The following is a 13,803-nucleotide window of genomic DNA, read 5'->3' on the forward strand; positions in this document are numbered from 1 at the left end:
CAGAAGACTGAGATCTTTATCAGTATAACATACTACTCACATAAAATGCATATAAATATCACTTGTTGCCAGTCTTTATCTCCCAATATGTCTGCAAGATGATGTACTTTCAGTGGATGGACACAGTGGATGGACACACTGGTGCTAAAATGTTTGGGGGGGCGCAAACAAATGTAATGCAGGACTGAATGTAGGCTAGTTGTTAAATAAACATTTAACAGTGATGATAATGTATAATTACTGCTTAACATGGACAATTCAGCATTTAAAGCATGCCATAATAAGGTACGGTTGTATAATACCAATATGGTAAAATTTCATTTAAAAAAAAAATATATTTCTATTTGAATTAAAAAAATAGTTTTTATTTAATTTAGTTAAAAATGTTTTTACATCCTGGCCAATATTGGCCAACAAACAATGTTCATATGAAGGCTATGAAAACAAACATAGTGAATAACCAAATCACATTACATTGTAACATTACAATCTAAAAACAAAATAATGCTTTTTAAAGTAGTTAAATTCACTAAACTTAAAATGAAAATAAATAAAAACAAAACTGCTATCATAAAAATACACTAGTAGGTTTGACATTCTACATGTATCATTTATGTTCACCAACAACAACAAATATTCAAAAACAAATATATTTAGCAAAATATATGTATATTTTAGTCAGAACTATAGTGCTGCTATTCTATTGGTCCGTCTGTGTGGCGCGCATGCACGCGGCGGCGCTCGTTCGTGAACATGTAAGTTTAGCTTTCAGACGGCCCGTCCACTCCTGACAGAAAAATTTAAATATTTGCTTGATTTTCTAACATTTACAGATATGTCCGTGAAATGTAAGTTATGCACTGAGAAATGTATTGGGTGTCACTACAGCTTAAAGAGTATTAATAGGGGTGTATTTGTTTCTGCCAATCGCTGCACAAGTGAAGGTTACGTATGATGACGAAAGCACGTTAGTGCGCGCCCTCCCGGAACCCGTAGAGAATGCATTGCAGTGCCTGCAGTTCGGAAAAAATAATCTTTGTATGGAAGTCTATGGGAACACTTAGGGCGATTCTCGGCCAGAGTGAAATCGCCCAAAAAGAGGCGGTGCTCCACAGAACGAGACTTGACGCTGATTGGACTATCCAGAGGCATTGACGGCTAGCGTAACTCTGTGGTTAATGGGATTGAAAAAATCCGTCCGTTCACTTTGGTCGTCCAATCACCCTAATGAAGAAACCGCCCCTGGATGGACAGCTGATCTGCTGAGAGAATAAATACACCTTTTACTGTCGCATGTTATCCAGCTTCAATCAAAAAGATTGTTGTCAAAAATAAAACATGATATAACCCTTTTATTGCGTTTATTTTTTCCAGGACGATAAGCTGCGGAAACTGGTTCTGAACGCTGGACCAAACGATTGGAAATACATTGCTGGCTTTTTACCAGTAAGTATGTTCATAACCTCTGTGATGAGAGATATGTGTCTCCACATTAAGAGCTCAATGTTAATGTGTCCATTGCTTTAATATAAAGAGCCGGTCGGAGCATCAGTGTCAGCATCGCTGGTTCAAGGTTTTGGATCCTGATCTTGTCAAAGGACCCTGGACCAAAGAGGAGGACGAGAAGGTGCGCTCTTAATCACAGCATCTGATTCATTTCATACAGAAGTTATTTTATATTACAATCCATATTCAGGCTTCCTATGATCTGCAATTCTCTTTTTCACCCCTGTGCTGTAAAAACTTTCCTTTTTTGGTGTTCGTGTTCAAAAAATGACCGTCTTTTTTAAATCTCTCATTATGGAGGCTTTAAATCACTTTTTGGCAAGTGTAAAACTACTTGTTACTGTCTAATTTGCCATTTAAAGGCATTTCAAGAGATAAAATGACTGGATAAAATATAATCTGTCAAATATAATAACCATAATATCTCCTGGTTAAAATGACCGAAATGCAACGTGGGGGTTAAAAATGTGATCTACAAGTTTGGAAAAAAGTCTGAAGATGTTATATCATGAAAATTTCTGTAGTATAGTGTTTTTTTCTAGTTTCCCTTTAGCCTCATGTCAGTGTATTAGTTCAGGGTCCCCGCGGATCCTTAAAAAGTCTTAAAAGGTCTTAAATTTGATTTTTTAAATTTAAGGCCTTAAAAAGTCTTAAAGTCTTATTTTTACTTATGAAAAGTCTTATTTTTACCTATGAAAGGTCTTAAATTTTAGAAGACACTTTGACGACGTATCTAAATGCTTTCTAAATGAAAACTATCTAATTAGCGTACGTATTATTTTTTATTATTCTATCTTCGTGGATTTCCTTGTTCACGTGACAATTCGCGTAATTTACGGCCGCGTATTAGCCTGCGTCTGTCTCCTGCACGCGAGAGGAGAGGAGAGGATAAGAAAACGAGTAAATGTCAGTTCAATAGTAAGTTCATTCTTTGTGTTTAGGATTGTCTATGAACTATGATGATATTGTACTCATTGTAAACTACGTACGAGGCACTGCGAGTTCGAGCTGACATCGCGTTTGTCTCTCATGCTTGCTTTCACTGCGTGATGGCAGTGCAGTTATAGGTATGTCCCCAAATGAGTTTTTGTCTTCTTATATTTATATCATATTATGTTGTTATATTAGAAAATCATGAGCAAGAGTGCCGTTTTCCTGTGCACAATTGCAAATGTGCTATTTATTTTATACAACAGTTAAATTAACAATAAAGTTAACATTGTGTGTTACTTTTTATATTGTCAATATTTTGTTTCCCCCTTTATTTCACCGACGATAATTTCATAATGAAACTGTAGTCCAACAGACCGATTATTTTTTTAAACTGAAATCCGCGTTTTGAACGAATCATTTGATTCATGAATGATTTGAATCGGCCGTTTGAACAAATCTGTTGAATAAAGGACTCCAACAACTCGCTTATTAAGACAGTGACTTACTGCCACCTACTGACGGGTTTAGTTTCATATTTAAAGTACCCTTTAATTAAAATGTTAAAATTATAAATAATTTCATATTTAAATATTGAATAGCTTTATTTATGCAATTGTAAATTAAGTGTAAATATTGTCACCTCTGCACTGCAAGGATGGATTTTAATTTAATTATTTAATTTGACAGTGGTACTGTATTATTCTAATATAATTTAATTTGAATGTTAGAATTTGACATAAAAGGTGATGCATACCTTCTAAGTACGTTTAGAAATAATTTCCATATTTAGGTGAAAATGCCCCTGGAAATCATTTTAAGGTGACAAATATTGCCCCTTAATAACATTTTTAATTTCAGTCACTACTGTAAACTAACCACTGCATAGAATATGTTAAATATGAATATCTTTGTGAGTCTGCTGTCAACAACAGGCCTAAACCAGCGCATGGTACCAGTACAAATTCAGTAAAATATCATCTAATTATTATCAACAAAACTTTTATTAATTGTTAATATTGCACACCCCTAATGTACGGTATTAATTTTGATTTCTTCAGGTCTTAAAAAGGTCTTAAAAAGCCTTAAATTTTACTTTTAAAAATGTGCAGATACCCTGTAGTTACAGTGCCCCTATTACGCTGTTTTAGAGGTTCCTGGTTTTGTTGTGGAGTCTCTACAACCGGTGTTTAGAGCTGCATGATTAATCAGTAAAAGATCGCGATTCAAACACGTATTCCCACACGAACAACGTGTGTTTTCCATGTCAATGGACGCCGGGTGTCCACTGCGAGCGTTTGCAGTTGAGAAGTTGAGCGTCACATTCGCACGTGAGTAAAGCTCAATGTCCATAGGAATTAAAGTGTCACGAGCCTGGTCGTTCACACCTGTGAGCTCAAGAAATGGGCGTGTAAAGCTGTAGAAAAGGAGAGACAACAACGAATAAAACACGCTCCTTATACAGACACATGAATATTATAATATGACCAGAGTTGAGGGCATCTATGTGATAACTAACTTTAAAGAACGAGGGAGAAATGCGGAAGAACATTTAAAAGGTCTAAGAATATTTTCATTAGATTTTACGAGCACTACTCTCTGAACAAACGACACGCATCAGTTAAACTGAAAAAATAAACGCGTAGTTAGTTAGCGTAGTTACGCGCAGTGATTGGGTTAAGAGTTCATTCTCATGAATAAATGCAGAGGCGCGTTCAGAACCGGCTGACGTAGAATCGTGCCACACACACTCCGGATCGAATCGTGCCACACACACTCCGATCGAATCGTGCCACACACACTCCGGATAGAATCGTGCCACACACACTCCGGACAGAATCGTGCCACACACACACTCCGGACAGAATCGTGCCACACACACACTCCGGACAGAATCGTGCCACACACACACTCCGGATAGAATCGTGCCACACACACACTCCGGATAGAATCGTGCCACACACACACTCCGGATAGAATCGTGCCACACACACACTCCGGATAGAATCGTGCCACACACACACTCCGGATAGAATCGTGCCACACACACACTCCGGATAGAATCGTGCCACACACACACTCCGGATAGAATCGTGCCACACACACACTCACACACACTCCAGATAGAATCGTGCCACACACACTCTGGACGCTCGCTTTGCACGATTCTACGTCAGATTCTGTGGCGTTGCTTTGAATTTGACTTTCAATAATGAAACCAGTCTTGATGAATGAGACATTGACACCATTCCAATTATTTTTTTTTTTGTTTAAATTGATATATATTTGAATAAGACTAATGCAATGTCCATTTTGTCAGAACTTCTAGTTTGCATGTTATTTAGTTTAGTTTTCTGATAATTTTGTTCTTCAGAATCGTGGGAGAATCGCAATCTCCATTTTATACAAAAACGTGATTCTCAATTTTCCCAGAATCGTGCAGCTCTGACAGGTTTACACGCATCACAGGTCAAAAAACACGTTAATTTCCTCATTCCTCAGTAGCTGTAGAAATGTGTGTGTGAAGCCTTGCTTTGAGTGTGTGGTGTGTTTAGGTGATCGAGCTGGTGAAGAAGTACGGGAACAAGCAGTGGGCGATGGTGGCGAAGCACCTGAAGGGCCGTCTGGGAAAGCAGTGCCGGGAGCGCTGGCACAACCACCTCAATCCTGACGTCAAGAAGTCTTCCTGGACCCCAGACGAGGATCTCATCATCTACAAGGCGCACTGCATGCTGGGAAACCGCTGGGCCGAGATCGCCAAACTGCTGCCTGGACGGTGAGATTTGCCAAACAATCTACTTTCATAATCGCCTTCATAACCCCATAAACGGGCTTTTAACCCTGTAAAACTTGACATGACATGGATGTTTACTTTAATCATTCTCAGGAAATTAGATTTGTTACAATAGCATCATCCATATTCAGTCCTCGCACACAGACAACATCAATCTATACCTTACTGCATTCATAAAACAAAACTTTCACTAAAGAAGTATATACTCCATGCACACTAAAGAAGTATGTACTCCATGCACACTAAAGAAGTATGTACTCCATACACGCTAAAGAAGTATGTACTCCATACACGCTAAAGAAGTATGTACTCCATACACGCTAAAGAAGTATGTACTCCATACACGCTAAAGAAGTATGTACTCCATACACGCTAAAGTATATACTCCATACACGCTGAAGAAGTATGTACTCCATACACGCTAAAGAAGTATGTACTCCATACACGCTAAAGAAGTATGTACTCCATACACGCTAAAGAAGTATGTACTCCATACACGCTAAAGAAGTATGTACTCCATACACGCTAAAGTATATACTCCATACACGCTGAAGAAGTATGTACTCCATACACGCTAAAGTAGTATGTACTCCATACACGCTAAAGTAATATGTACTCCATACACGCTGAAGAAGTATGTACTCCATACACGCTAAAGTAGTATGTACTCCATACACGCTAAAGTAGTATGTACTCCATACACGCTAAAGTAGTATGTACTCCATACACGCTAAAGAAGTATGTACTCCATACACACTAAAGAAGTATGTACTCCATACACGCTAAAGTATATACTCCATACACGCTAAAGTAGTATGTACTCCATACACGCTAAAGTAGTATGTACTCCATACACGCTAAAGAAGTATGTACTCCATACACGCTAAAGTAGTATGTACTTTACTTTTAGGTGCTATATTGGCAGCGCCACACTTACAACATAAACGCGTCACCACTGCATCAGCACCGGAAAAATGGAGATTTTTTTTTTTAAATAAATAAATAAAATAAATCGTGATACGAACCGAATCGTGGGTTTGGTGTATCGTTACAGCCCTAATACACACTAAAGTAGTATGTACTCCATACACGCTAAAGTAGTATATACTCCATACACGCTAAAGTAGTATATACTCCATACACGCTAAAGTAGTATATACTCCATACACGCTAAAGAATTATGTACTCTATACACACTAAAGTATACTCCATACACGCTAAAGAAGTATGTACTCCATACACGCTAAAGAAGTATGTACTCCATACACGCTAAAGAAGTATGTACTCCATACACGCTAAAGTAGTATGTACTCCATACACGCTAAAGAAGTATATACTCCATACACACTAAAGTATACTCTATACTCTGTCGCCTTTTCCCACCTTTGTTGCCATTGGCTTGGCTTAAATTTAACATTTAATATTCAACAATATTATTGATCTGCCTGCGTTGACACTATTATACAAGAACTGAATTGAGCTGGACGATGACATCACGGTTTACTCCAGAGCGGCTATATATAATATATATATATATATATAATGAACTAAATGAATAACTTTTTTTAAACAAAAATGAAGCATCACTGAACTAACTTAAGCTGGACTGTGACACTATTTTCTTCTGGAAACAAACTTTGTTGCATTATTTTCCTGTTATCTCTTTAAAGCTGCTTTGAAACACTGTACTGTAAAAAGCTCTATATAAATAAAGCTGACTTGACTATAATATATTAACTAATTTAATGAAGTAATAAAAGTTAATGAAATAATAATTTAATAGAAATAATAGTCAGGAAAAACTAATTCTTTAAAAAAAAAATTTTTTTTAGTATCATATTAGATCGTCTTAAGGCTTTTTTTTCTCTTTAATCGTCAGGCTTGAATGGCTCATATAGTCTGACTGATATAGTGGGAATATGGGGGAAACACTTCAGTTTTATTCAGACGCCCAAACTGAGCAAAAATATGCAATTTGTGCAGATGCTGATATTCATATTGACAAAAGGTGAGATGAAATTGACTCTTGTAATGTAAATCAGTGAAATCTTAATAACAGACTAACATAAACTGCATATGAATATCAGTCGTCACTCTATATCTGCCAATAATGCCTTCATACAACAAAGCATTTAAATATCATTTTACTATCAAAGCTCTGTAGTTTTAAAACCATGCAATGATGATTAAGAGATGAACAAATAAACTTCCTCAAAAAGCCTCAAGAGACTCAAACATGATTTTTCATGTTCAAATGTGAACATGAACATGGATAATCCAGTAAGCTTAGGTTGCTTCAGTCCAGTAAGTGTTCATCTTGAAATATTATTTACAATATTACACAGTTATTCTTGTTTACTTTATAAACATCAGTAGTCTGAAGGTGGATGTTTTTGCAGTTTTTCTCAGAGGCTGAATATGAGAGGTCTGGAGTTGATGGATGTTAGATGTCTGGTATATGTGAAATTGAGGAGATTTTTGTGTTTTTTTTTTCTTTCAGAACAGACAATGCTGTGAAAAACCACTGGAACTCCACCATCAAGCGTAAGGTGGAGACGGGTTACTACAGCGGTGTGGACCCCACGCTCCAGGCTCTCCAGCAGACAGAAGAAGAAGAGCCGGCGTCTGAGGAGACCGCTCAACACGAGGTACAGTCAGCAGGACCCGAACTGGGGCTCGGTCAATACATCCATACATCCCGATTCGTGGATCGGTTCCAATATTTTCCGAATGCATCGCCATTTTCTCTCCAATCTATTCTGAGCTTAAAGGGATGGTTCGGAGTAACCAAACACCCCCCAGAAGCTTTTTCCTCTTTGGTGGAAAATTATTAAAGTTATCGCTTATTTCGAGATATCAGCCGAATGGCTTAGTACAGGCGCTAACGGATCCAAGGTTGTAACTTGTTCACTGATACGCTCACACAAAAACCGCTGCAGAAGATGCTTTCCAACAGGTGTTTTACCATTCGTTGTTAAACCGTGGACCTATCTTTCCAAACGCCTCCCACCCGTACATTCCTCTGTTGAGAGCTTGAATAATAGACACTCCAGCCCAGTTGGTAGCGGCGGAGTAATACCGTACCTCACCGCACATCCAATACAAGTCAATGGAGTTGGACAAAAACTACGATAAAACCTGTTGGAAAGCATTTTTGCAGCGATTTGTGTGCATATTAGTGAACACCCCTGACCACTCTGTAGTGTGTGTGTATATATATATATTAGGGGTGTGACGAGATCTCGTGCCACGAGATCTCGCGAGACTAAAATGTGACGAGATTTCTCGTCGAGTGAAAAGCTGTGTCGCGATATCGCCATGATTAGCAAAGAATTTGCCACGTTCACATTACATTACGGTGTACACCGCGGCACCGCCTCCACTGTCGTTTTGCTATTGTATTGTAAACATCTACTCTGCTCATCCAGCACGAGTTGCAGTCGCACACAGACTGTGACAGTGCTGCAGGAATCACAGTTCACTGATCGCGTTACGATGGCGGAGGATTTGTTGCGCAACAGAGAGTCGATCTGAGATGTCTTCTGAGAATGAGATGTCTTGATATGTCTGAGATGGCGGTTCACACAGAACGTGTTTTTCCATTCCAGTGCGGTACTTTTCCATTGTTTTTCTATGTAAACGCGCTAGACGGATGTGTAACCTTGCGCTCGCGTCTTGCATCTTTTGCAGCGTCTCGCGCATGACACAGCTTTCTAAAAACGCGGCGCTCAAGTTAAAATCAGTTCCCTTATTCTACTGCCAGCGTACCGCTTTTTACAGCAAAAACGCACTCTGTGTGAATGGCCCTTATCTTGTAGAACGCGCGCTCAGCACCGCCACTACTGAGTGAAAATGAAAGTAAAACACGATGCGCGCAAATTAGACTGCATACAATATCCCGTCTCCCAATATCAAACCTATCTCTGGACGTTATAGTTGTGGCTCTGGTCTCTGTTTTGGTCTGTTTGCACTTTGAATACAGAGAGAGTTGGCCTACTTTGATTATGGTTGCCCTTGCACTTAATTATCGTTTGCACTAATAAGACTAAGAAAAACTGTTGTTTTATACAGTTTTTATTTCTATTTTCAATTTGTGAAAAGTAGTTTTATTTGGAGGTCACACAGCCTCAATCAGAAGTTCTGGAAGCTCATAATGTACAGTAAGGTCTGAAGAGACCCGTGTGAAATCATACTTGAGAGAAGCCAGTCAGTTGAGTTTGTGGTAAAACCTTTACAGTGCTTCTATATTGTTGTATTTCAATGTATTTGATAATTCATACTCATAAAGTAGAACTGAAATGACATTCATTACAAGATGATTTAGTTACAACATTTCAAAATGCACCTGCAGACTATTTTTCCAGTCATGAATTTTGTCATTGAGGATTTCTATCAAATATTGTGCAAAAATCTCGTCTCGTCTCGTTCTCGTGAACCCAATCTCGTCTTTGTCTTGTCTCGTGAGATATGGGTCTCGTCACACCCCTAATATATATATATATATATATATATTAGGGCCGGGACTCGATTAAAAAAATTAATCTAATTAATTAGAGGCTTTGTAATTAATTAATCGCATATAAATATTTGACCTGAGAACAGTGAGAAGTAATTTTTTTCACATGGATTTTTAGTAAACCATTGAATAATGACTGAATACATAAGCTTAAGCAACAAAATATTGTTTATTTTTGTTCAACCAAGTCCAGCAGACCAGTGCTATTTTTGCCATTAAGTGTAACGTTAGCAATACCCGTTCCGAATTCCTTATTGCACAGCTTGCACACAACCATGCTCTTATCGACGCTTCCATCCGTTCGTTTTTTATAACAAAATGTTCCATCCACGGGGCCAACCAAAGCGGTCTCGTCAGCTTCTCTGTTCATGTTCACTGTGGTTTGTTGTTGTCTGAAGTTATCAAGTTATGAACATAGACGGTTATGAACGCTGTTGGTGCTCCAGTATAATCGGTCCGCCTAAACTCATCCAGTGAGAAACGCTCCGCGGTGCAAAAATAAGTGCGATTAAAATGCGTTAAAAAAAATGTAACGCGTTATTTTTTGTGTAATTAATTCATCTTAATTAACGCGTTAAAGTCCCGGCTCTAATATATATATATATATATATATATATGTATATTTTTTTTTTATAGAATTGATTGTTAAATCATTGATCATTGACAATTTGGTAAAAAATAAAATGGAATTTGAGGGGAAAAACATATTTTATAGTGCCCTAAACATGTAATTTGTTAACATTTTTAATAAATTATTGTTAAATTGTATGCTTCATGATTTCAATTAATTAGACATGCTTTTTGAATACTAAAATTGTATTTACTATCAAGTGGGAGTCCAAAAAAATTTGACACCTAACCCCAGCTGCTCCCGACGAGCTGAATGGCGCCTTGCATGGCTGACACCGCCGTCGGTGTGTGAATGGGTGAATGTGAGGCAACATGTAAAGCGCTTTGGTGGCCATTGGGTCTGTGAAAGCGCTTTATAAATGCAGTCCATTTACCATTTGTAAAAAAAGAAAAAAATCTAAAAAATAAAATGTATTTCATAGGGCCCTAAGTTTCAACCGTGTTTTTGAGTGCAGATTATAAGCAGTTGATAATGTTTTCAGATTAACGCTGATGTGTGTGTTTTGTAGGTGGAGTTTTGCTATGACGGAGCCAGTGAGGGACCAGGCCAAGTCCTAAAGCAGGTATAAACATGAAAACATTCTGGTTTTAATTACAAAATCTTTATATTATAGTTATTATGTCACACAAAGTCAGTTGTAGGCCGGTTTCTCATATCCTGTTAAGAACTGTTCTGTTTTTAAAAAACGTAATTTAACACATAAGCACATGACTCACACACTTGTTAACGCACAGGATCCTGAAGCACAAGAGAAAGTCGCCGCTGCTCCACAGAAAACTGCTTCTCCCAAGACACCGAAAGCTCCCACAACCCCCAAAAGTGAAGCTGGAGACTCGAACGTGTCCACCTGGGTGATGGACAGCTCTGGGTTCCTCTCTCCGTCAGCCGCCCCGACACTGAAGGAGGTGATGGAGCTGATGGACGGGGTGAGTTAAACACCCTAAAAACATCATGAGCACTTACAGGTGACGCGATAGCATCCATCATCTCCTAACAAGGCCACACATTAAGATCTGGGTAGATTAGATGGGCAGCAAACAATCAGTTCTCGTAATCAACGTGTTGGATGCGGGAGAAACGGGCAGGAATAAAGATCTGAGAGGCTTTGACCAGGGACAGAGTGTTATGACTGGGTCAGAGGAAACTCCCCATCCCTGAAAATAACTAATAAATAACCTTATTTATTCACAAACATGCGTTATACGATTTTGAAACGTCACTAATTGTGCTTTAGGGCTGTCAAATAAAAATTGTAATATTTGTCGAATTGAAAATAAAAATCCACGTTCGAATGCAATAACTAGCCATTTTAATATTAGGTGTGCGGTGTTGTTGCGTTGTAATGTTTTTGTTAGTCTATCCAGTTGAATGTATAAATACATTATGATGTTTTGTTCATAATTGTTTCTGAAATTTACAATATTGTATTTGATTTATGAACAAGTCGCATCAGTCAAAAAATGTGTCATGAAGAGGGAAAAAAAACATATGTCGCACTGGACTATAAGTCTCATTTATTTAGAAATTGAATTCACAAAATCCAAGACCAAGAACAGACATTTAATCTGGAAAGGCAAGTTATTCAGCTGCACAACAGCACACAGAACAACAGCTGAATAGTGTCCGGTGCGTTAGCGTAACACATTAACAGTTATTCAGCTCCACAACAGCACACAGAACAACAGCTGAATAGTGTCCGGTGTGTTAGCGTAACACATTAACAGTTATTCAGCTCCACAACAGCATAAAGAGCATATACTGTGAGGCTGAATAGACTAAACTAACATTAGCCAGCGAGTCCAACAAGTCACCGGTCAGCAAGTTCACCAAGCTCCCGATCTCATTCCTCAACACTGAATACATTGAGTTCTTCCTCGGTGTCGCTTTTGAACAACTCCGCTAACTAGAGCGCCCTCTCGCGGCTGCAGACGGTAATGTTTTCTCTTGGTTCATCTCAGTCAGTATGAATTAATTTTGATATATAAGTCGCACCGGACTATAAGTCGCAGGACCAGCCAAACTATGAAACAAACGTATAGTCCAGAAAATACGGTAGTTTAAAAGTTATGCACTAGTGACCTTGTTATTTGTACACGCTGTGACTATACAAATCACAACATGCAAATATGAAAATGTTGGCGTTATTTTGTCACTTATTGGGAGCAGTATGCTAGCTGGAGCCGTTTACCTCCAGTCTTTGTGCTAAGCTAGGCTAGCGGTGGGTGCGTCAGACAGAGTTACGGCACGCACGGAGATGAGAAGGGCATGTGTGGACTTATCTAACTCTGGGGGATACGGGGAATAAGCTGAAGCCCCAAAAAGTCGGCGTGTTCCTTTAAGTTTATATTTCAGCACATCCCTCGAGTAGATCTGTCGGGACTGAACGAGTGTAGTCTGAGCAGTGATGATGTTTCCCCCAGCAGGATCTGGAGGGCTGGTGTACGATGTCCGACTTCGAGCTGCCGGAGGAGAGCCAGAGCTCAGAGCTTCTGCAGTTTCGTCTGGAGGGAAGCGCTCTACAGGAGCTCAGCAAGAGCAGTAAAGGAGAGCTCATCCCCATCTCACCCGGCGGAGCAACACCTCCGTCGATCCTGAGCCGGCGCAGTCGCCGGCGCATCGCCCTCTCGCCCGACCCCAACGACTCCATGACCCCGAAGAACACGCCCGTCAAGATCCTGCCCTTCTCGCCTTCACAGGTACAAGAGCCACTTTCTTCAACAGGGATCAGTAGTCTTATGCAGTGTTGGGTAACTCATTACAAGTAACTTGAGTTATGTATAGGGATTGGAATTGAAAACCGGTTCCACTCGAGAACCGGTTCTAAGTTTTATGAACCATCGATATTGTACGCCCTCGACGTTAACGAGTCCTCTTATTCTCAAGCCATAGTCCCAGCCATAATATATACACACCGTGAACTCACAACTGTCCCTTTTGTCCTTTATCGGGACCATAGGCATAGCACGGTGTTTATTTTACTAGACGAGACAAATTATGCCGTTTGCAATAACGGTTTTTCCTGCATTTAATTTTTTTTCACAAGCTATGCTTGTGACAGGGTGTATGTTTAACTGAAAGAACGAGCAGAGAGAGAGAGAGAGCCCCGGTTGCTCTTTCTCCCTCGCACATATTAATCAAAATAAATCGACACGATGGTAAAAGGCCGGAAGACCAAAGTTTCATGTGGAGCATTCGGATATTTTTTTTTTCCTGAATTACCGCTGGGTGTGAATTGTGCTAAAATATCTTCTCTGAAAAGCGTTCCGCACATTCATCTGACATAAACCACACTTTAAATAAACCAAAAACCTATCCAGTGATGAAATGTTTTCTGTGTTGAGACAAATCTTGTGGGATGTCATAAACTGAACAAGCGTACACGTTTGCTAATGACACGCCCAATTCGAACTGATTCATTTTAATGAA

General features: G+C 39.1%; 1 protein-coding gene across 5 annotated transcripts in view; it reads left to right on the forward strand.

The window, feature by feature from the left end:
- Positions 1-13,803, forward strand: part of mybl2b (v-myb avian myeloblastosis viral oncogene homolog-like 2b) — a 29,083-nt gene that overhangs the window by 5,057 nt on the left and 10,223 nt on the right. For 3 of the 5 annotated variants that reach the window (XM_079597604.1, XM_079597602.1, XM_079597605.1), the window contains exons 3-9: positions 1,375-1,446; positions 1,535-1,627; positions 4,992-5,212; positions 7,731-7,878; positions 10,886-10,939; positions 11,112-11,303; positions 12,798-13,073. In XM_079597604.1, coding sequence (XP_079453730.1) covers positions 1,375-1,446; positions 1,535-1,627; positions 4,992-5,212; positions 7,731-7,878; positions 10,886-10,939; positions 11,112-11,303; positions 12,798-13,073 — 1,056 coding nt within the window. The remainder of the gene's footprint in view (positions 1-1,374; positions 1,447-1,534; positions 1,628-4,991; positions 5,213-7,730; positions 7,879-10,885; positions 10,940-11,111; positions 11,304-12,797; positions 13,074-13,803) is intronic. The other 2 variants (XM_079597606.1, XM_079597603.1) reach the window with 1 other exon arrangement.

The sequence above is a fragment of the Phoxinus phoxinus genome (genome assembly GCF_949152265.1).
Source record: "Phoxinus phoxinus genome assembly, chromosome: 22".
In the NCBI taxonomy this organism is placed as follows: domain Eukaryota; kingdom Metazoa; phylum Chordata; class Actinopteri; order Cypriniformes; family Leuciscidae; genus Phoxinus; species Phoxinus phoxinus.